Source organism: Podarcis bocagei (genome assembly GCF_964188305.1).
Source record: "Podarcis bocagei genome assembly, chromosome: 15".
Lineage (NCBI taxonomy): Eukaryota > Metazoa > Chordata > Lepidosauria > Squamata > Lacertidae > Podarcis > Podarcis bocagei.
The window spans coordinates 45,442,492-45,466,268 of NC_138141.1; the positions used below are offsets into that span (position 1 = coordinate 45,442,492).

At 51.4% G+C, this 23,777-nt stretch overlaps 1 protein-coding gene and 1 long non-coding RNA gene across 5 annotated transcripts in view; both read left to right on the plus strand.

The window, feature by feature from the left end:
- The first annotated feature begins 3,979 nt into the window (after positions 1 to 3,979).
- LOC308574425 lies at positions 3,980 to 6,518 on the plus strand. The gene is made up of 2 exons (XR_014002498.1): positions 3,980 to 5,368; positions 6,052 to 6,518. It is a non-coding gene; the product is annotated as an uncharacterized lncRNA (long non-coding RNA).
- A 1,085-nt stretch (positions 6,519 to 7,603) lies between these two features.
- Positions 7,604 to 23,777, plus strand: part of PHF12 (PHD finger protein 12) — a 29,946-nt gene continuing 13,772 nt past the window's right edge. For 3 of the 4 annotated variants that reach the window (XM_081171988.1, XM_081171990.1, XM_081171989.1), the window contains exons 1-2: positions 7,604 to 7,744; positions 7,875 to 8,254. In XM_081171988.1, coding sequence (XP_081028114.1) covers positions 7,679 to 7,744; positions 7,875 to 8,254 — 446 coding nt within the window. In that variant the 5' untranslated portion in view covers positions 7,604 to 7,678. Of the gene's footprint in view, positions 7,745 to 7,874; positions 8,255 to 14,592; positions 14,815 to 23,777 lie in introns of those variants that run through there. The other variant, XM_081171991.1, reaches the window with a different exon arrangement.

The following is a 23,777-nucleotide window of genomic DNA, read 5'->3' on the forward strand; positions in this document are numbered from 1 at the left end:
AGGGCGGTTCCATCAGATGGGTAATGGGTGCAAGAAATGCGTATATACACACATGGGCAAAGTCCGCATGCCAGCTGCCAGGGCATATAACATGCAAATGGGCATTGTTTCGAGTTGAGTGGGGCGGATGCTTTGTTGAGCTGTTTGCATGAGGCAAAACGGTATATCCAAATGTAGCTACCGGGAGGCAGCTGTGCTGAAAGGCTGATGAATTTTCATGGGGACTTTCAAAGTGGAATCCGCAAGCTACCGTGGAAATTTGGAGAACTGGGTCCTAAAGACATAGGCGTCAGGTGTCAAAAGCTAGGGTAAAGAGGTGCGTCTTCAGCAGTTGCCGACAGCTGCAGGTGCACTTCTGCGGGGAGGGAATTCCTTGCATGACTGAGGGGCCACCACAGAGAAGGCCCTCTTACCCTGAACCGCCACCACCACCCACAAGCCTCTGAGGGCGAAGGAGCCACCCAGAGGGTCTCCTCTGCCGATCTCAGCACCCAAGAGGGTCTGTAGGCTAAGGAGGCAGACTTTCAGCTACTTGGGGCAGGAGTCATTTAGGGCTGTCCAACATGAGAACCGTGAATTGGGTCCAGAAATGAACTGCCAACCAGTGCAGATGTTTTAATAGAAGGGTTGTTCTCCTCCTGTGTCACATTGATCCAGAAGAAAGATACCCCTTTTTTTTGCCCAAAGGGGCAGATCTTTACCTGTCCCAACGGGTAAACTTTGACAGACAGGGAGCCCACCTGTCAGTCCTGTGGTACAGGTGATTGACAGGTCGGCTGACCCACCCATCTATCAAAAGCCCCAATCACAGCGCCCCCAGGGCCCCACAGGCCCTGACTCCTACTCTTCCTTACACCTCCATCACATGCGATCACAACAAACAGAACAGAAGCTTCATTACACATTATATACGTTGGAACATTCAGGACCAGGTTAAACTGTGGAACTCCCTCCCACTGGAAGTGGTGATGGCCACCAACCTGGATGGCTTTAAGAGAGGACTGGACGAATTCATGGAGGAGGAGAGGGCTCTTGAAGCCTACCAGCCCCTTGCCAAGTCCAGGAGGTCAGCACAAAGTATCCCTCTGCTGCCACAGTATTCCTTCCTGCAGGAGTGTTTGTGCTCATTCCGTTTCCCCGCCAAACAGAGCACCGCATAAGCCCAGAGTCCAATTATTTCCCCCTTCTGCATGGGAAACCTGGATATTGCGCACACGCACTCACACTTATTTCACAGCACAACGCACCAGTCCTCATCGAGTTCTGCTGCTGGCATGGCGCTTTTATGTATTTAATTAGAATTTATTTATTTTTTTATTTAATGATAGCCGTGATACCTACATTGCAAGGACCCCACCCAACTCTTTGAGTCTATGTGCAACATATATAGATGCAGCATAAAAGGAAAGAGGGATGGGGAAGGATGAGGAAAGGGAAATGACCTGGGCCAAAACCCTTTGAACATGGCTAACGCACCTTCCGTTTGCACAGCCAGCTGGCCCTTCCCTTCCTACCTCTTACCTGGGGAGAGTGGGGGGAGCAAAAGCAGGGAGCTGCCAGTCTCCACCCCACATCCCTGATGCATTTTCTGCAAAGCTGGCTCAATTCTGGAAACTGGTGGGGAGGGGGAACTTTACGTCAACCTTGGATTCTGGGCCAGCATTAGATCTCTGGGATATGGGGCAGCCCCCTGGCTTCTGTCTGTAGCGACTACCCTCCAAGGTGAGCCTAGGTGGTGGGTTTTGGGGGAAAGGGCCCCTCCCAGAGCCCCTCCTCGCATCCCCTCGCCTCTTAGCCAACCAGGTATGTCTGAACCCCTTCTCTATGAGAAGGGACCTTTCCAGCTGGGCTCTTGGGGGTGGGAGGGTGGACTAGGCATCTGTTTGGGGAAGAGGGGTCTTGTCTCGCTTCCCTCGCCCTAGCCATGCGGGAAGATTTTTACCTGTAGAGTGTAAAATAGAGTAAAAATTCTCAGTTGTTCAGCCTGTTTTTTGGGGGTGGGGAGGGGAACAAGGGTGGGGGGTTGAGGGGAAAGAACCGACCTTTTGGATTGTTTAATGAATAAAACTGGTGTTTTGGAAGAATCTGGTGTGCTGTGATTGAATTGCGTCTTACAGGCCTGGCGCCAGCAGCCAGCCATCTCCAGTGTTGCAATTGGGGTAAATGAAGATTACGAGAGGACAGAGGTGTTGCTGTTCACACACCCCCACACCCCCTGCTAAAATGTACCCCAGTGCTGAAAAAATAAGATGTGCTGTCTGCAGTTGTTGAGGGTGGGCATCCCTGGTGTTCTTGGAACATCCTTTCTTGGGGGTGAGGGGTGTCAGTGCTGGTTCCAGATCATAGGCGCCGACTCCATGGGGCTTGAGGGGGCCCGAGCCCCCTCAAAAATTCGTTTGGGGGGGCTCCGCCCCCTCAATAATTTCCGGCGCCCCTCCAGCAGAGCGCCACCGCCGCCCCTCCCCCAGCCCAAAATGCACAGGGTCGGGCTGCATGCCTCCTGCCCTCCCTCCCGAGCAAAAGCTCCACCCAATTTCCTTCGGAGCTGATTAATAGGCGCAGCACGCTCTCCCCTATTCGCTCACGAGGAGGCGGTGCCACTTTATTTGCATATTCATGAGCTTATTTATTATTCATGAGCTTTCCCGGGCCCCCCCAATATTTTTTATAAGTCCGCGTCCCTGTTCCAGATTAAGCAGAGGGTTCCAGATAAAATACCTTCATCTTATGATTCCCAGCTTGCTTGCTTGTTTGTTTGTTTGTTTACTATTTATTTCATAAAATCTATACCCCGCTGAATTGCAAAAACAAAACAAAAATGGCTTACAGAAAACAAAACTATCACTAAGAAACATTAAATGCAATAATTTGAGACTTTTGGAAAGTTAAAACAACAGACTAAAAACAGGTGAAAACTCCCATCCGCTTCCCAAACCTCTGGGTAGACCTGCCTAAGGAAAGATATTTTTAGCAAGTGCTGAAAAAAGCGCAGTGAAGGAACCTGCCTGGTTTCAATAGGCAGGGAGTTCCAAAGTTCCACACACAAAATTGAGCGTATACAGATGAGGAACGGGTTCCGTAGTTCGAAGCAGCCAAGTGGGTGCACATGGGCCAAGGCAGTGTACTTTCCATAAAAACAAAGTGTTTTTCAATGGGATCTATAGCCATGTCTACACAATACAATCAAAGCACTATGATAGCACTTCCCCCAAAGAATTCTGTGAGCTGTAGTCTGTTCAGAGTGCTGAGAGTTGTAAGGAGACCTGCCCCCACCCTGAACTACCATTCCCAGAGTTCCCTGGGAAGAGGGCTTGGCTGTCAAACCACTCTGGAAATTGCAGTTCTGTGAGGGGGTGTTTCAGATGGGGGAATTATCACTGTCCCACCTGGATGCACCGCTGGGGATTGAAATCTGGGACCCCTTGCAAGCACAGCAGGTGTTCTGCCACCAGGCTACGCCCCTTCCCCTAGGAAAAAAGGATCCTAGTCCTCATTATTCTTAAAGCAGGAAAATAGGGAGCTGTTTTCTACCGACTCTGACCATTGGTCCATCTTGCTCAGTACTGTCTACACTGACTGGCAGGAGCAATCTGGGGGCTGGACCCCTGCAGAAGCCCCTGCCCCAAGAGGGAAGCCCATGTCCTGCTATTCATCCTCCTTGCTGTTTATTTCTTTAGCGTGGTTATACACAGCCTTTCTGCCAAGGCACCCCAAAGTAGTTTTCAGTTTCGAAATGCTAAAATAGGTAAATGGTACAGGATCAGAGGTGCAATGGTTTGGGGTTATATTTCAGAGACCCACAAGACTTTCTGCAGCAGGGTTGTTGTCTCTAGCATCCTGGAACTGCCCAGTTGGCGTGAAAGGGGGGCTTTTTAGCCAATACAGTAAAATGAAGTCTTCTTGCCCTTTGTGCTGATCAGAGCCCATCTGTGTGAAAGGAGGTGAGGGTAGGCTCCTAGGGTCACTCTGGAGAAGGCATGCAGGAAAAAGGAGGAGAGAGGAGTTCTGTACTATTTATTTATTTATTGCATTGCATTGCTACCCCACATTTTCCCTCCAAGGAGCCCAATGTGGCACACCCGATTCTAGCCCCACAACAACCTTGTGAGGTAAGTGAGGCTGGCAGAGGCAGTGACTGGCCCAAGGTGAGAGACTCCTGGCCGTGTGGCAGATTTGAACCCTGGCCCTGGTCTGACACCCAAGCCACTACGCCAAGCGGGCTCTCACATGCGCCAAACCTAAGCATTTAGGAACACGGAAAACACAAGGTGCTTTGGGTTCAAGAGAATGGGGCGCACATGCGCTGGTACTTCAAGGAAAACGCAACTTAGAGAATGACAGATCTAGCTGAAAGGCAACACACAACAGATTATTATTCTTATTATTTATTAAATTTGTATACCGCCCTATACCCGCAGGTCTCCTGGCGGTTCGCAGCATAAAATCACAATATAAAAACACAAAATACATCATAAAAATCAAAACAAGAACAACCCATCATCTTTCAAACAGCCTCATTCCAATAAGCACCATCGCCCACCAGCGTGTTTACTTACCCTGGTGTAAAAAAGGCTTGGACAGTATAAAAGCCATTTTGCTTATGCGAACAAATTAAGGGGAAAACGAGAATAACAATAATAAAAGGTGCCGTTCAGTTGATTGGCTCCTATTCAACCGCCAAAATAAAGATCAGATCTGCACTGACTGGTGCACTGCAGCCCTAATTATTACTATTGTATAATTATGAGAACATTGTACAGCTATGAGATTATTCTATGATCTAGGAAGGTTGTATAATCATAGAAAGGGGTGTGTTTGTGAGAGAATGTGTGTGTAACTATCCTGAAGCGACCCTTTGCAGTTCTGAACACTGCCATGTAAGGTATTTATCTACGGCATTTATATCCCACTTTTCTTCTCCAAGGAGCTCAAGCTGGCGTACAGAGTTCTCTCCCTCTCCAATCAGTCCCCATGACAACCCTGTGAGGTAGGTTAAGCTGAGAGGCAGTGACTGGCCCTTGATTCAAAAACATGAGGACTAGAATCTTAAACTTTATTTTTAGAGGAAGGGCCGTAGATCAGGGGCAGAGCATCTCCTTTGCAGGCAGAAGGTTTCAAGTTCAATTTCCAGGGTCATCTCCAGGTGTAGGAAAGGTCCTTGTCTGAAACCCTGGGGAGGTTCTGCTGCCAGTCTGTGCCAGCACTACTGAGTTGGATGGACCAAGGGCTTGGCAGGTGGCCAAGGAGCAGAGCCAGGCGAGAGGGGGCAGGGGAGCCCATACATGGGGTTGGGGGAATTTGTGTGCTGGAGGACTAGGGCCTGGGTTCAAATCCCGACTCGGCCATGAAACTCAATGGGTGACCTTGGGTCTGAAATAAATAAATTAAGGTCTTCTGTATATAATAAAGGTTCAATGTACTATGCAAACACATACATAGATATATAGGCCACATGTCTGAAGCTGCACAGGAAAGCAGCTATGGAGCCATTTTGACTCCCAGGCTGAGCAGGTGTTTTCTCTGCAAGGTCAAATGGAAGAGCCTCCCCATTGTCTTTTCCTTCACAAATGCTGTCTTAAGGGCATGTCTGTGTACGAATAGGGTGAGCCTGTGACCTGGCTCAGGAACTAAGTATTTATCATTACAAAAGACTGGCCAGGCTCCCCAGGGTATCCAATCAAGTGACCATTAACAGGTAACCTGCCAGACAGGAGATAAACAACACACTCAGATTTCTGCTGTAGACCGCCATTTCTGTGATGTAGGTATGATGTTTCTGGGGGTGGTCTTGGACTCCAGGGCGGGCAATTTAAAATGTCTATATAAGGGTGGACACACCTTGGTTCAGGGTCCTCCTCCTTCTCCTGTGTGTGAAGGGGACACCCTGTTGCAACAGATCAATAAAGATCAGGCTTACGAGCTGCTTTGCTTCTCAATATTCTCTGGCTGGCCTCTGTTATTTTCTCTGACAGATGGAGAACCTACAAAGGACTCTATAAGGGCTTTTGTGTCCCCCATAAGGGAATCAGGGCGGATTTTCGTTTGTTACAGGTCTCTTAGGCGACCTCGCAGGGTTGTTGTGGGGGTTAAATGAGGAGATGCAGAGAACCAAGCGCGCGCCACCTGGGATGGCCTCCTCCATGCCTACCACCTATACTAGGATTCCCGGCTCAATCAAGCCATAACTTTCTATTGTCTCTTTTAACGAGGATCTTCTGCAACTCCCGCCTGAAGGCTTAAACAAAGCTTCAAAAAGAACCGCGAAATCCGGGCTGCGGACAAAAGAACTGAGCCTCGCTGTACCTGCCGCTTGGCAAAGGAGGCAGGACCCCGCCCACTTGCAGAGCGGGGATTCCAACGCGCACGCGCAATCTCAGCCCGCCGCTTTCGGCCCTTTGCGCGCACGCGCTAGAAGTGGCGGCGGTCGCTCCAGTCAGGCAGTCCATGCTGTGCGCATGTGCGAGAGCGGTCGTCTGAGCTTGACCGCCGCTGCGTCGAAGCAAAGGGCGGGGGGCGGGGAGGAAATAAGAGAGGCGGAACTGCGGCTGCGTAGAAAAGAACAACTACTGTATTACTTTTCTAGGAACCGCTGTGTTAAATCTATTTCATAACTGTTAGGAAAATGTTGCTTCATTTCGTGAAGTTCAACACTGTAAACAGAGGGAAGAAAGCGGTTATTGAGCATGCGCAGAAAGCCGTGCAAAAAAAAACACCACGGCTGAGTACGCATGCGTAGAAAGGGCAACACAAGAGCTGGATTGCGCATGCGTTGAAAGCAAACGTATTTAGCACTAGGCATGCGTACAAAAAGGAAACACGGAGCAAGGTTGCACACGCGCACGGGGGGGTATGGAGCGAGGACTACGCATGCGTACGAAAGGGAGCGGGGACAGTGCGTGTTTAGAAATGGAGAACCGATTGCCTATACGTAAAAAAAAAAGGGGAGCGAGAACTGCGCATGTGCGAGAAAAGAAGGGGGGGACTGCGCGTGCGCAAAGGACGGGCTGTCGAAAGTCTGAAAAGAGGGGGGATAAATAAATAAATAAGGGAATCCAAAGTGTCGTTCGCCCCCCCAACCACCATTCCCTGCGTCTGCGCAGACAGCACCCTCCTCCGCGCGCATGCTCCCGGGGCGTCGGGGAGGGCGCTGTGCGCCTGCGCGACGAGCGCTGTGGCTACGGCGGCAGCGGCGACTACGGCGGCGGGGCCCTGCGAGTGAGGAGGCGGCGGCGGCGGCGCCCGTCAGATCCCGCTCGCCTTTTCCCTCAGGAGCCGGCGGCGAGGAGCAAGAGGAGCAGCCCCAGGAGGCAACGGCAACGGCGGCGGGAGCAGCGCGGGCCCCGCCCCCTGTCATGGCAGCCGTCCCCTCAGCCTTCCCGGGGCCGCTCCGGGCAGCAGCGCGGGCGGCGGAGGCAGCGGCGGCGGCCAGGCCCGTCGGATAGGAGGCCGCGGGACGAGGCCCAGCAGGGCAGCAGCCTCCCTCGCGGCGGCGGCGATACCGGAGACCCGGCGCCAGGAGCAGGACGCGGCGACGGAGGGGACGAAGGGCGGCCTGTCAGCGACCGGGAGGAGCCGGAGGAGCAGCGCCAGGGGCGGCGGCGGCGCTCCCTTCCCCCGCTCCGGTTCCCGCCCGCCCTCCGCCGGGGCCGCCGCCGGCCCTGCGCGGCGCCGCTGTTGGATGTGGGAGAGGATGGAGGCCAAGACGGTGGTCTACGACCTGGACACGTCCGGGGGGCTGATGGAGGTGAGCGGAGCGGGAGGGCGCGCGCGCGGCGGCGGCGGGAGGGACCCTGACCCTGACCCCCTCCTCTTGCTCCCCTTCCTCCGGTCTCCACCCCGCTCACCTCTTTCTTCCTCTTTCCCCGACATGGCAGCAAATCCAGGCGCTGCTGGCGCCTCCCCGGAGCGACGACGGCGCCGGCGCGGGAGGCAGCGAGAAGCGGAGCCGCCGGCCGGACCGCAGCGGGGACCACCACCAGCACCACCACCACCCGGCGCACCATCACCACCAGCAGCACCACGCGTCTCCGCACCATCACCACCACCCGGCGCACCACCAGCAGCAGCAGCACCACCACCACTCCTCGCACGGCGGAGACCGGCAGCACCACCCGGCGCACCAGCATCACCACTCGTCCCAGCAGCAGCGCCGGAGCGGCCGCGCCACCAACCACGACAGCTGCGACAGCTGCAAGGAAGGCGGCGACCTGCTCTGCTGCGACCACTGCCCCGCCGCCTTCCACCTCCAGTGCTGGTGAGAGACAGGGAGGAGGAGAAAGAAACGCGCATCCCCCATCCCGCCTCCGATTTGGAGTCACTCCGGGTCCTCCTTCCACCCATTGCCGTCTTCGCATGATCCATCCCTTCCATCCATCCATCCATCCATTCATTTGCATGCCATCTTCCCTGCAAACCCCGCTTACTTTTCTTTCCCGATCCGGAGTCATTCCAAATCTCCCTTCCCTCCACCTCCCGTAGTATCCATGCCCTGCTGTTTCTTGACGATTTCGGAGTCTCCTCCTTTTCTCCTCCTCTGCGCCAATTCGGAGTCGCTCCGGCTTGCCGCGTCCTCCGCGCTCCGCTTTCTCCCCGCCCCCGCGGAAAAGTCCCGTTATAATCTCTCGTGCGGCGCTGCTGGCCGTTTCTCTCTGTGTGTTTTGCGCGGGCGGAAACTCGTCGGGCCCGACCGGCTCCTGTTGTTGTTGCTGGGCGGTAGTGTTTTTTTCCCTCCCCGCCGGCCACAGGCGACGCGCTCCGGCGCTCCGCCCTCGCTGACTCGCTCGCTCGCGGCTTGCTTTTTCTCCCAGCCGGGCCCCGCTTTGCTCCTGACAACATGGCGACCTGCCTGAAATTGTTGCATTTTATTCCCAGCGCCATTTTGCCCATCTGGTCTCCTCGGGTGCCGCCGCCGTCCGTTCCCCGCCCCGCCCCCTTTGCATGCTGCGATCGGTGCCCGAGCCCCCTTTTCCCGGCCGTCCCCCGGCCGATCGCTCGCTCCGCCTGGCTCCCACCCGGCCTTTTGGGTGATCGCTGCCTTGCAGCAGAGAGAGGAGGGGGCAGGCTACCAAGGCCACCCTGGAGAGGGCAGGGCTCCGTGCCTGCTGCAGTTCCGTGCAAGCTTCCTCCCGAGGAAACAGGCACGGGGGCCCCTCACGATCGGACTGCTACTTCCTTCCCTCCTTCCGCATCTTTCGTTGATTTGCCAAATTGTTGGGATGCTTGTGGGGAGAGCTGCTTTGCAGGTTTCCGAGCCCATTGTTCCAGCCCTGGGGAGCCCCTCCGTCTTCTCAGTGGCTGCTAGGCCTGAGCCCTTGGTAATTCAGGCCCAGGGAAAGATGGTGTGTTTGTGGTCTGTTTGATTAGCTGTTAACTTCTGGGCTAGGATGTTCAGGCCCTGGGGAGCTTGCCATAGGCAAGCTAACCTTTATTTTTATTCTCTCTCTCTTGCATAAGGAAAGGGAAGTGGGTGTCCATAAAAGGACTCTTCCGTGTGCTTCAGGATCTCACTTGTTGGCAAAACCTTGAAGGCGCTTGGGGAAACGCAGAGGCTGGCAAAGGGGAATCCTTAACTCTTGCTGCGTTTTGCTTTTTTCATTTGTTTTAATGGTTCATTGCTGGAACTGAATTAATTGCATGGTTCTGTATTGTGGGGCTGTTGTGTCTATATACACAGTCTTGACTTGATGATCAAGGAGGGGGAGAAAGCTGTTTGTGAGGTTCATAAGCAAATGTGGCAAAAGTTACTGAGCTCCTAAACAAGGGGGAAGCCATGCCCCTATCCAGACTGGAGGTTTCTGGGGGAGTGTGTGAGTATGTTGCCCTGGTATGAAGCCTGTCCCCACCCTTCAACTGGGAGGGAAGGGAGAAAGGCATCTTAGGACAAATTCTCCTGTTTATGCTGCTGATAGGCTACTCTGAGGAAGACAGCTCTACAATTAATAGCAGTGGTGTGGATTCTTTTGATTCCTCACTGGAATACACACACACACACACACACACACACACACACACCGTCAACAGAGCACAGGCGGCCTTCCTGTTGGTGAACCGAGACTAGTTTGCCTTGTGCTTTTGCGTATGCATCAGCCATTTTGCCTCCTGGCAAGCAAGATGCTTGAGGCTTTGCATCCATGTCTGTCTCCATCATGGTCACTTCACTAGAAATGGTTAAAGACTGCTGCGAGCTTCCACTGCTGAAAGTGTGTGGCTCTTACACTGAATTGGGGGTGGGTGCAGCCATCTTTATCATTTGCTTTTGTTTATTCCCCCCCCCCCGCCCCCGGATTTTATGCACTTCCATATGCACTGGATTTTTTGCAGTTTGTCTGGTACATGTTTTACTTCGATACTCCTTTCTGTGGCATTAAACTATTAAACTTCTGCATTCATGGGTGTTGAGCCTATTTCCCTCCATGCTCAGATGCAAATGGGTTAGTTGTTTTTGTTGCATTTCCTGGCTTTCAAGTTCAAGCAAACATCTTTCCATTTAAAGCACTGGAAATAACTGAGCCATTGCCTTTGAATCCCACAGTTCCTTTTGGGTGTCCTCTTGTAGCAAAGAGCAGTTGGCAGCTGGACTTCAGAACCTTACCCAAATTTGGAAGGGGCAGCAGAGAGAGAGAAGTGCAGTAATGGGTTTGGGGAAAGTATGTTTGCTCTAACTAGCCAAAATTTGAGGTCATTTTGATTCTACCCTCACTCCTTCGAAAATAAATAAATTGAAGGGGGAAGTGGACATCATGGTGAGGCTGGGAGGGGCTTGGAGTGTTTATGCAGCCTGGGAGGACGGCGTAATTCCCCTTTCCAGCTCCAAGCTCAGGAGGAAGTCTGCAGCTGATTTCCAGAAAAAGAAGAAAGAGACCAGGGTGAGCAAACTTGTGGACTCTTGATGGAAGGGAGGGGATAGTTGCACCATCTGGAAAATGAGGGCATGAGTGTTTTGTTTTGTCTCAGAGTCTGTCTTGCCCCTTATGCAACATATATGGCATTCGAACACAACCTTTGCCAAGCTGGTGCCTTCTGGCATGGCCAGGATGGCTGTGGCTGATGGAAGCTGTAGTCCAAAACATCTGGAGGGCACCAGGTTGTCAAAGGCAGCTCTAAGCATTAGGAGTGCCCATGGGAGAGAGATGGGGGCTGTCTGTCATTCTTTGCTCTTTCCACCTGGAGTTGAGCTGGTCTCCCATTGTGATTTCACGCAGATGGGCTTTGGGGTCTGGCTTGTCCTCTGTGGCTTAATTTGTACCAGAAGGGTTACAGTTGGGAATGAGCTCTGGCACTGATAGTTCTCCCTTCGGCTCAGACTGTGTTCTGCTTGGGTTAGGTACTCCAAACTTTCTAAGCAAAAATGTCAGGAGTTTGCAGTGTGCTGCTTAGTGCACTGAATGTTTTGCCTTTTTTATCTTCACAATAACCGTGTGAGATAGACCAGGATGAAAAAGAGAGGGAACCCAGTTTGTTTTGTGGTTCTTGGAAATTTGAACCAAAGACTTTCCCACATCTCCATCTCATCTGTTTTCTCCTTACATTCGCTCCACACTTAGCTCAAGCTGGTTAAAATATTCTCTTATATATTGAGAGCATTCTGCTGCTGCTGTTTAATCTTAAGCTTTTTGTGCATGCCTGGGCCAGCCTGCTTGCAAATAGCTAGTGGGGTCTAGTAAACAGTGCAGTACATGCATGCTTTTGTGGCCCTCTCAGGTGAACTGCATCTGGAGGTACAAGTAGCATATTTTAAAAATACCTAGTAGAAGCTGTTTATCTGGAACTTTATTTTGTTCCTCCCACTCAAACCTTTGCTTATACACATCTAGTCTCCTTTTCCCCACTTAAATCATCTCTCTTTCTCTCTCTCTCTCTCTCTCTCTCTCTCTCTCTCTCACACACACACACACACACCCCTCCTTTCCCTCCCTGTGCTCCCAAGTGAATTTATAATCTTGCGGTGGAGCTCAGCTCACCAAAGGCCACGTCCCCCTCATGACCACCGACTGTGATTTCACTGAGGAATTACAAGAATGTCAGTGAAGGGAAGGTGGTTTTCTGTGTAAAACAGGTAACTAGCAAACAAATAAATCAGTGGCAGTTGCAGAATGCGTGGCAGGTGAACTGGCTTTTCTCCAGGATGTAAAAGCCTCCTCCGAACTTAGTGAACCATGCTATCCATCTGGGTCAAATCCCATTTATAGCTTCCTGTTTGGCTCACAAGTAAGGATCGCTATAGCAATGCAAGGCCTATGGTGAAAGTGAATATAGTGTAAGATAATTTAAATGGTCGTGCCCAGGTTCCTCCCCCACCAACTTAAATGTGTCTCCATTCCAAATTATTTCTGTGATTCTGTCTCCTTTCTGAGGACTGTTTGCTAGCTTCTCAGGTTACTGCTTTGAGGGCACAGGATCAGCCTCCTCTGTCTGGTTTTTTGACTCAGCGCCTCAATATAGGGCTGTCGTTTTTAAAGAGCTAGAGTGAGCTTCTCTTAAAATGAAGACCTAGCAAAGCAACTGCAGAGTCTAGCGTGCTCTTATTTTTTTTGTGCCATCTGCAGTGGTTTGAAATAGCATAACTTATTTCCTTGCCTCACACAGACTGGGCATTCTCCTTGCCTCCCTAGGGTAGCCTTTGGGTGTTCATTGCCTTCATGTGAGTTCATTGCCTCTGTCTTTACTGTTCACTCTGCCTGTCGCCATTCCATTCTTTATACAAACCTGGAAGAAGGTCTTCGCTTCTTCCTGTCGTCACATAGAAGCAGCGTTGACAGGTTTATTAATACTTTATGATTCTGATTTGTTTTTGTTTTTTTAACCTGTCATTTGGCCCTAGGAACATAGAAAGCTGCCTTATGCTGAGCCATTGGTCCATCTAGCTCATCATTGTCTACACCAGTGTTTCCCAACCGGTGTTCCGCGGCACACGAGTGTGCCGTGAGACGTTGCCTCGTGTGCCGCGAGATGCCTGGAGGGAGGCGGGCGAGTCGGGCGGCGAGAGGCGGGGCGGCGGCGGCGAGGAGAGGCCGCGCCTCCTGCTGCTGCCTGGCGCTCCTCCTCGCAGCCGGCAGCGCTGCCTGGGCGCCTCCGCGCGACTCTGCCTCGCTGGGTTTGGTCTCCCAGCAGAGACGGGTCACACGCGCACCTCCCTCCCTCCCTCAGCCTGCGCGGAGGGAGAGCCAGAGAGAGGCATCGCTCCTGCGCGGTGGGAGAGGGAGTAGCCGGAGCGATGCCCCAAACGAACGCATGGGACCGGAGGGGAAATCCTCTCCGAGGCGGATTGAGCGCAGCTGAGAGAAGCCTTTCGAGGAGCTGCCATGTCCCCTGGAAACCCCCTTCCCAGCTCTGCCTGCCTGCCTGCCGTGGGGCTCGTATCGCCCTTTAAAGGGCGCGGGAAACTAGAAATGTGGGGACTTGGGGTTTTCCTCAGGCTGAATTCCAAGCTGAATTCCGAGCGAGGGACTGAGGGACGGCGGCAACTGAGGCGGCGGCGAGGATCCGCGTCGAGCCGGGGGCAGCTCCGCGGTGGTGGTGCCGAGCGGCGGGGCAGCGCGTGCAAAAGGGAGGAGCGCGAGACAGCGGAGGAGGAGGAGGCCGGCATGTCCGGGCAGCAGCAGCAGCAGCAACTCCCGGAGACGGCTCCTCAAGCCCCGCCGCCGCCCCCTCCTCCGCCCGCTATCGCCGCCACCACCACAACAGCCGCCGTCCCTCAGTCCCTCGCTCTGCTGCCTCCTCCCACCCCCAAAGCTTGGAGGTTCCCCGGCAAGGGGGAGGGAAAAAACTTTCACTTTCGTGCATCCCTCCCGGCGTGACGCTGCGCGCTGACGTCACGGGGCGGGGTTTTAATGGTGGTGTGCCGCGAGATTTTTTTTTCAGTAAACAGGTGTGCCGTTGCCCAAAAAAGTTTGGGAAACACTGGTCTACACCAGGGGTGGGGAGCCTCCATCCCACAGGCCTAATCCTGCTCGCCAGGCCTCTGCACTTGGCCCATCAAGCCATTTCAGGCAAGCCACAATCGCTTGCCCTACACCTGACATCATATCATCTGGTTATCAGGCATTTGGGAAGTCCTGCCCAGGGGACTTTGAGAAGTGTCAGTCACCTGGTGCCATTATGATGTCAGGTGATTGATAGGTGGGTTGCCCTGCAGAGGAAGATAAGGATCTGGCCTATCAGGCCAGAAAGGTTTCCCACCCCTAGTCTGCAGTGGCTGGCAGTGGGAAATCAGAAGATTTCCCAGCCCTACCTAATACCAAAGAAGATTAGAGAAATGCATGGAGGAGAGGGCTATGATGGCTCACAGTGGCTCTGCTCTGCCACCTTGGTTGGAGGCAGCAATGGTTCTGAATACCAGTTGCTGGAAACAGCAGGAAAGGCAAGTGTTGTTGTGCTCCAGTTGTGCTTGTGGGCTTCCCATTGGGGCATCTGGTTGGCAACTGTTTGTGAGCATAGGATGCATTGGCCTGATCCAGCAGACTTGCCTGAATATTTTATTGCCACTCTCCTCCTCCTCCTCCTCCTCTCAGTGTTTCAAATGTGTAGTGTGACACACAGGGCACTGCTCCAGGTGTGTATAGGGAAAAGCATTTCCCAAATGGTTTTCTGGTGCCTGCTTGAGGCTCTTCAATGTGCAGATTCCTTTAACATCAGCGGCTGTCAGCTAATGACTCCTTATGGTTTTCGGCTTGCTAGGAGGGGCTGTATGCTTGGTTGTGGAGCAAATATTCGGCTCCTGGATTGTGACAGCAGGTGTTGGGAAGGTTCTCTGCCAGAGACCCTGGAGAGCGGGAGCCCGTCAGAATAGACAGTTCTGGACTGAATGGAGCTGTGGTAGGTAGAAGCTTTGCATCTTCAGTTTTCCTCTTTGTTAACACCAGTAATATATATGGCGAGTGCACTGAGGGGGGGGGGTTGTGTCTTTGAAGCTGGAAGCGGTTGGCTGGGCTGCCTAATGTCACAGCTTGTTGTGGCAGGCAGGAGGGTCCCTGGCCAAGCCAGTCAGATTCCTTGGCAGGCACTGAGTGAGCTGTTAGAATCCCAGGAAAAGGGCAAGCCTGGCTGGAGGGCCCATAGAGAAACAAAGGGGGCAGAGGCTGGAGGAAGTAGAAAGATCTGGGAAGGCTTTTGTGATTGGCTACTGGTGATGGTAATAGGGGAGCCTTTGGAAAGGAGAAGTTGTGCATAGGAGTTAAGGGTGGCAGGAAATGCACATTGATTTCATGTAATGAACCAAGTCTCTGGTTTCACAGTCTCTATATCATTCCTATCAGTGATGTTGCATATTCTCCTATAGTGATCAAGCCTTCATGCAGAATCATTACTGCAAAGAGCCAGCTATTAGTTATACACACACAGCGTTAAAGGGAACAGTTTTGAACAAGGATAACCTTCTGGGTTCACAGTAACGTCTGCTGTTATATCACCTTAGAGACAGAGTTTCATCAAGTGTCTGTTTCAAATGCAGCTTTTCCCTTTCACATACTCTGTTATATCAATGTAAGTTATAAAAAGAATACTCCACCCTTTCTTCATAAACGAACTCTGCACATCAATTAACAAACACAGCCAGAAGCCATATAAAACAAAATAAATAATCAGAAAAGAAGAAGCAGTACTCGGCAACACAGAAAGAAATTACTGTAATAGCAATCACAATCTCTGCCAATCTCAAAACGTATTGGAAAATGCCAGGTTTCACACCTGACACCTGAAGGCAATATAGTATTGGAGCTAGGCAAGCCTCCCTTTGGGGGGGGGGGCATTCCATGGAGCTGGTGTCACCTCTGAAAAAACCCTGCTCCTCGTAAATTCATGCCAGAAATCAGCAGACGAGGGCACCTAGAGCAGCGCCTCTTTGTTAAATGTGAGGGCTGTGTTGCAGGACAGAGTGTTTTTCCAGCAGCTAGGCCCCAAGCCATTTAGGTCTTTATAAGCAAGGAGCAGCACTTTGAATTGAGTCTGGTAACAAAGCAACCACCAGTGCAGCTCACATCATTTCTAGAGTCATATGCTCCTGAGCATCCAATCGCAGCCAGTATCTGGTGCCTGCATTTTGCACCAGCTGAATGTTTGCAGACTCTTCAAGGGCAGCCCAGGTAAAGAGTGTGCTACAGTAATCAAGCCTGGAAATTTACTTGGTCATGAACAGACTTGGTTGGTGATGGTCATCACCATGACTATTGAGTGGCGACTTCCGTTTTTCCTTCCTGTAATGGTTTTCAGTGAAGCAAGTTGACATATTCAGCTGGTCATTGATCAAGAGATGTGTGGGCCATTTATTGATTGCAAACAGTGTGTGCAAAAACGAAATGCTTTCGTGGGCAAACTGAGTGAAGTTATTCTACGTGAATGTTACAAAAGCAAGCTCCCTTCTCGTGAAGTTTGCTGTGGGAAAGGAGAAGAGCCATGTTTGAAAACTGCCTTTGTTTACTAGCACATGTTGGGAGACTTCATTTTGTGGGTTCTGTTCCCATAGCGCTTCAGGGTTGGAGTGGATCCTATCATACTTGAAGCCCTTGGAGGACTAACTGATTAAATCAGTCCAAGGCAGGTGAAAGACCAAGGATTCTGTAGCTTCCAGAAGTCATAAACTCTGGTTTAAAAATAATAAGTAAGGGTGGGTTTTGACTCTTGTTTATAGGCTGTGGGTAAAAGGAATCAAACAGACTGAGAGCTGCATCATTTAACTGCAGCTAAAAGCAAAATGTGTAACTTCAGAAGCCTTGTATAGAAGCGGAACTTAGCACAAAAGGGCCCTGTCTGAGGCTGGGCAATCGGATAAGCACCCAGGTCGGTCTGTTGGCGCCGGCATGCATCTTGGGCCTCTGGAAGCGAGTGGTTGCAATTAAGAATCCAGGCTCATTGTAACTTGAACCGGGTTTTCTTTACCCTCGGCCGCCTTCTTTGGGGGGCGGGGGCAGGAGTCCACTGTGCCTGGTGCTTCGTCGGACGTCCTCTTGCAGCTCTCAAGAGCCCCCTTTTCCTCACAAGCTCCCCCGAAAATTAGTCCAAAGCACGTACAGGCACATGTCAGGGAACAGTCTCTGAGGCGCAGCTAGCGTTCAGTAGTAAAGCACATGATTTGCCTGTTGAGCAGAGGTGGAGGGCCTGTGGGCCCCTCCCCACACATTATACTGGACTACAACTCCACAATCATTCCTGGCCATTGGCCATGCTGGCTACTGGGAGATGGAGGCCAGTAGCCCCTGGAAGAGCCACAGGTTCTCCATCATTGGGATAGGCTCAGCTCCCAATACCCACAGTTAAAGGATCTCCGCTGACAAAGACCTCAGCGTGGAAGCCCCCAAAGAGCTGCTTCTGTGCAGGGAATCCCATATTGTGTTAGGTGAGTTGTCTGCCTCATTTGGTGTTAGGAACCTAAGAATCTGCCTTACACTGAATCAGACCCATGGCCCATCTAGCTCAGAATTGTCTTCAGTCTGGGAGCATCTCTCCATGGTTTCAAGCACGGGAACTTTCACCAGCACTACCTGGAGAACTGTCGGGGATTGAAACAGAGATATGAAAGCTAGGAGCTAAATGGCACCTTAAACCTATGGGCACAGCAACGGAATGCCTAGGAGCACTTTTTATAACAAGAATACAAAGCTGAAACTGAATGAGCTGCAGCTAAAATATTATTTTAAAAAATTCCTTCCAGTAACACTTCTTCAGATAACTGGTGGACTTCCACTTCATGCATCTCAATGTGGCGCCTTCCATAGTTCTAGTCACAGGTAGGTAGCCGTGTTGGTCTGCCATAGTCGAAACAAAATAAAAATATTCCTTCCCGTAGCACCTTAGAGGCCAACTAGGTTTGTTATTGGTATGAGCTTTCGTGTGCATGCACACTTCTTCAGATACTAGATCATAAAATATTATGTTCATTTTTCACATGGTCTAGTCCTTCCCCTGCCCCCCCTAATATTCTTATGAGGGTCTCATCTCTAGTCTTCAGAGAGTAACTGGAAGTGGGGAGGCAGAAAATCCTTCCACTCTGCAGTTTTAATCTGAAATCTTAGGCGCAGTACTGCACCCAGAGCTCAGGAACTGCTCGCACTAATGAAATTCCCTGTCACAAAATGCGCCTAGAACAATGAGAGTTTCGAACACTGCTTCTGCACACAAAGCAAATGCTCTGCTGCTGAGCTATGGCACTTCTCCAAGTTTAATATAGTCCCTTAGCCCACAGGAGCTGGGCTGGTGAGCATCATGGCTGTGCTGGGCACCATTCAGAATGCAGACTGCTCCATTTACCCTGTGGTCCTCTGTTATAACCCACCCATTGCAGAATAATGGAAGCCTTCAGGGAAGAGACGAGCAATAGCCCCCAAGAAGATTTTTGTGAGAATTGTAACAATGGCAAAAAAGGAGGACACAAACTGAGGCATCAGTCTTGGCAGGCTCCCCGACCACAAAGGCCTAACTGGGCTTGGCAAAAGGTTCAGTTAATTCAGAGCATATAACAACACTTTTTTGTTCTGGGACTGAGGATGCTGGATCCCAGGGTGGAAGCCTCCCTTGCGCAGCAGAGTCTTGCCACGTTGAGCTCTTGGCTTGGCTGTGTGCATCTCTCTTGAGTGGAGGCTCTGGAATCTGTGCTCTTGACTTGGTAACTTGGCATGGCCAGCGCAGCACAGCACAACCACTTTTGCTTCCTGCTGAAGATCCTCTATGCTGCCCATGGGCTGATTCCTCTGTGGCAAACGGGCCTGTCGCAGATCCGAGGGCAGAATGGGATGGCCTGCTTGGAACCTGTGGTTTGTGGGGCTTGGAGCAAATGTGGATGGATGTTTGGGGCAGGGTGTATGATAATGTGTGTGCTGTGCTGTAGTTCTTCTTGCCAAAAAGTTTGCCAAAGGAGGTGTAGTGCTGTGCAAATAGTTCTTGTTGGTAAAAAGCTTGCCAAAGGAGGTGCCGGAAGAGGAAACATTGGACTTCCCAGGAAGCATTCATCACACGTTAATCATGCCATTAAAAAAAAAGAATGCAAATCTTCCAGCTGCAGATTGGAAGTCAGGTATCCTGTACTGCCCTTTTCCCACTTGTTGAGAGTGAACTGGAAATTGCTGGGGTAAGGGTATGTGTGTGAAGCCTGGGAGCAGAAGGGTGCAGTCCTCTCCCTACGAAACCACAGCAGTACTTCCTGGACTGCCTGGCAGGTGGCATCCTGCTGTGGTCTGGTTGCAAAGCAGGCACTTAGTATTGGGCAGCTCTTTCAGAAACTCTTTTGTGTCCAGCCGGGAAGAGGAAAGGCTTGCTTCCTGGGAAGTAAAAAAAAGCGGCCTAGCAGTACGAAGAACCACCCAGCTTGGCTGGATCGCCCTGGGGAATTCTGTGCCTTACTTGAAAGCAGGCCAGAGGCAAGAGAGAGAGATTGGGGCACATTGTTAGTAAATGCCATGGTACTGGCAGCATGAAACCCAGGATAGCTGATAGCACGCTTGGTTGTTAGGTTGTGGTTTGTTGTGGGAAGGTATCTGATGTACCAGCCTTCTTGCTTTTGGCATGCTTCTGAAAGGTTTGTGGTTTTTCAGTCCGCACAGGCAGCAATGGCATATTGCATTTCATTTAAATATTGCCTTTCATCCCCCCCAAAGTGTCGGTTTGCAGCCTATATTTAGCCTTTGGAGGATGGCCATATCAGAGGAGGTGAAACACAGCCACTCTTGCTAGCTTTCGGGAACACCTCAGCCAGATAGGCCAGAGGGGCAAAGGTGTGCGGGCAGGCCAGGTTAAGTCAAGCTGCTGCTAATTACCAGCACTGGGATTCCCCTGAGATGAGACAGAGGGATAAGGTGTTTTTTTCTGCACGGAGGCCTTCTTGAAGAGCTGAACTTTGAGAAGACTGAACTGCTTGGCCTCCTTGCAAGAACTTCTTGTCAGCTGCATTTGATTTCCAGTGGTGTCCCCCTTTCTTATTTATTTTTTGTGTTTGCTCCAGGGACCATTTTGAAGCTTTTGCAAGCCCTGACTTCAGCACACCATAATTGTGGCGTTGTTCTTAAAAGGGCAGGTGGATTTTTCAGGGACCAAACTGGAGAGGCAGTAGGTCTCACAACCGCTGCTTCCTCCTCCCTTGGCTCCCCACCCCCCTGTGCCGGCAGGATCCTGACAAAGAGCACCACTGTGTGGAGGGAAGGGAGCCGTTTCCTGATCATTAATCTGCCTCTCGGAAAAAGATGTGCATTCTCCATTTCTCTGGTCACAGCCAGCAGCAGGGAGCTGCAGCTTGGAAAAATGTCTCCCAGCGAAACTGGCGGAGTGGCTGTGTTTTGATGGTGGCTGCTTCGCGGTAGGGATCGATTGTGGCCAGTTTAGATTGCCTGCAGGTGTTTTCACCCCCAGAAGGCTCTGAGGAGCAGCTGCAAAGAGAGGTTCGGGTGCCACACAGCTGTTTTGCAGAACGGAAACTTTGCCAATATCTGCGTGTTTCTCAGTGGGTCTCAGTTGCAAGAAGCTGAGTTTGCTACTCGCTCACAGAGCCAGGAATGCCCCTGAGGCCTCTTGTGCTGTAGCCTGGCTTAGAAATGAGAGGTCTGAATGAGCCTTTCCACTTCTCCTCTGATGTTATTGGTGGCAGGCCTGCAAAATGCACCACAACGTCCTAAATCTTGAAACAGAACCGTTGAGCCATTTCCCATTCTCCCGTCCCCGAACAGCAGAGATGTTGGGGTAGCTCAGGTGTTCACCTATGCAGACATCTTGAAAATCTCTTCCGTATGGGTCTTTGTGGGGTGATGGTGCCTGACCGCTGGCCCTTGGGAGTATGGGAAGATTTTCTGCTGGTAACCCTGCAGCCTTTGTGGACTGAATGCCGGAGGTGCTGAGTTTGTGGGACTGCGCCGGCTGCTCTCTCCCAGCAGGCCCCTTTTTATTATGTGCATGGGGGGGTGTCTGTAACTGTGGAGGTCAGGTGTGTTGGCGCATGATGTTTTCCCTAATTCCTGCAAGCTGGATCCTGTTCTTACCTGGCTGCATTTTATTCCCCCGTGCTCTGGAATGTCAATGTCATACCTCCAAGCGGGTGGATGGAACAACTTCAGCGCTGCTGGCAACCTTCAGTCTCTGATCATGACTCGCTGCCCCCTCCCAACCACCCAAATCTGCCTGAGGCCCACAGATAAACTGGCAAGCCCTTCAAGCCTCAGGGGGCAGCTGCTCACTGGAACTACTAGAGCTGTTTTTTGAAACTTTTTTTTTAAAAGCAGCTCACTCTCTACTATTTTGTTCCCAGCGCCCTCCCTACCAGGCTTATTGGGGTGAGGGGTTTTGTTGCATCTTTGCTTGAAACGCAAACATGGGAGGTTAGGTAGCCAGGCATGGCCATCTGTGACTGCTTCCAGCCCTCCGGCTGTGGTGTGTGGGTTTTGGTTTTTTCTTTCTTTCAAGAAATGGTTTGATGTGTGGATTTTCCACTGTGCTCTTGAGTCTGCCTCAATCACACCCTCCAGAGTCCACTTGCCGCCTCCCTGATTCCTGAGCTGTGCTCTCAAAATGGCTGCCTGCCTCGTTCATGTGTCTTGATTTCTGAGCAGGAGGTTTCTGGGAGATCTGGTGCAGGCAGGAGGTGCGCAGGTCCAGGTTCCTGTCGTAGGTGTCTCTGTATCCATAGACCAATTTCCAGAGAAGCATATCTGTGAGTTTTTAAGACTATAAAGCTTTCCGGTACAGCCTTGGAGCAGAAGGCAAATGTTCCACAGACCCGGCTTGACTTCTTCCTGCTCAGTGTTCTCTCAATCCCGTCTCTCACTTTCCTTTGCAACTGGCAGCAGAACCACAAATACTAGCCCACCCTAGGTGGTGTGCCTACCAGGAGTGAAACACCCCACCCCACCCCACTCTTTCTGCCGCACGGATCCATTGCAGAGGGAAAAGAGACGGCCGCTGGTGGGCATGTGGCTCAAATGAGGGAAGGCCTGGCCTCAGCCTGGAACTGTAGTTTGCTGGACAGGTTTCCCTGGTAGGAAAGGGTTCAAAAGGAAGATAATGAAATGAGAGCCGGCTGCATGTGCCTCCTTAGAGACCCTTAGAGGTGGAAAGCCTTGATGTAGGTATTTCCGGCCAATCACAAATGGAGCAGCCCTAATTCTCAGCATTTACAGAGTGCTTCATTGCATTTCAGAGAGCTTCACTTGTGCTCTGTCATTTTAGAACAGCAGCCCTGTAAAGGAGGCCAGCATTACGATCTGTGGCTGTGGTGATCTTTGAAGTTGGGGACTCAGGAAGCTCAGCTGCTCCTTTGCCTTTCGCTGTTGCAACGAACCTGCTGGCTTCTTTCTTTCTTTCTTTCTTTCTTTCTTTCTTTCTTTGTCTTGGGGTAAGCCAAGGTCCCTGCCTAGCATCTCCCTTTGCCTGTGTTGAGGCAGAGTGGCAACCTTTTATTGGGAGCCAAGAGCTGTTGTCAAAGGGCGCTGAGCACTTGTAGGGTACTCAAACATTATTGTGATCAAATTGCAATGATCAAGAACGGAAACAATGTGTGATTACAGCAGGAGTCACCAGCGTGGTGCCCTTGAGCACAGTCGTGCCCACAAGGGCCTTCTCTAGTGCCCACAGCGTTGCCTCACCCTGCCAAAATTAGGCTTGGAAGGAGCATTCTGTTGTGACCAGAAGAATGCGTTGCGGTGTGTGTCTGAGTTTGTGGTGTGTGCTCTGTTCTTCTTTTAAGGTGGTGGCAGTGTTTGCAAGGCTCCCTGTTTTGGGTAGTGAAAGGCAAGTACAGCTATCTCTTGCAAAGTTCCCAACTAAAGTCACTTATGGTGGCAGAGAATTGCAGAATGTGGTATTTGAAATTCACTTCTTTTGGTGCATTTGAAACCTAGATATATGTCAGGATGGTGGGTGGCTGCCAGCTCTTCATGGAGCAGCTCTTGAAGCACAGAAGGGAGCAAGGAGCTGGTGGAGGGGCCTCCTGCTTTGTGGCTCAAGGTGACTTTGAGATTTTTCAGGCAGAGAGGAACCACCTTGATGCCTCCACGTGAGGCCCACTTGAAAGTCTTTCCTTGTTATCTTTGTCCCCCTCCACTTCTGTTGTATCTCCTCCTGCACTGAACTTCTTCATCTCTCTCTCCCTGCCCCCCATCATGCATGACTCCCCACCCCCAAATGTGGGGCAGCACCACTGGGACCACCTATGTGCGGCCCGATCACAACCTGTCATTACTCTCTCTCTCTCTCTCTCTCTCTCTCTCTCTCTCTCTCTCTGTGTGTGTGTGTGTGTGTGTGTTCGTGCTGCACGTGCAAATAGACCTCACACAAAGAAGGACCCAGATGCATTTGCAAAGGCTGGCCTTCATTTCCAAGCACGCTGCTGAAAATGCATCCTTGGTGCAACTTGTCAACGTCTGGCTGCCTTTATCATCCTAGGGTGCACTTTTGCATTGGTCAGCTGTGTGGTAAAGTGTTTAAGGCTGTCACGGACAGCAAAATGTCCTTTGCTCTAGCAGTAACTGGGGAAAGGGGCCAGTGTGGTGGGTCAGCTGGTGCAGAATGCTGCAGCACAATTGCTGACGGGAGTGAGACCCAGCCACCATATAGAACACCTCTGCTCAGGGATCTGAACTGGTTGCTCATTTGCTGCCAAACCAAGTTCAAGGTGGGGTCACTTTGCTTGTGGGATTGCCATACCTCAAAATACCCACTTGGCTGCTTTCATCTGCACAATTGGCACTGTTATGTTTTTTAGAAAACAAAACAAAACAAAACAAAACACCCACCAATATTTTAGTGTGGCGCTGCCAGTCCTTTGGAACTCCCTGCCTGTTGACATTCACTGTACTCTTTGGTACCTG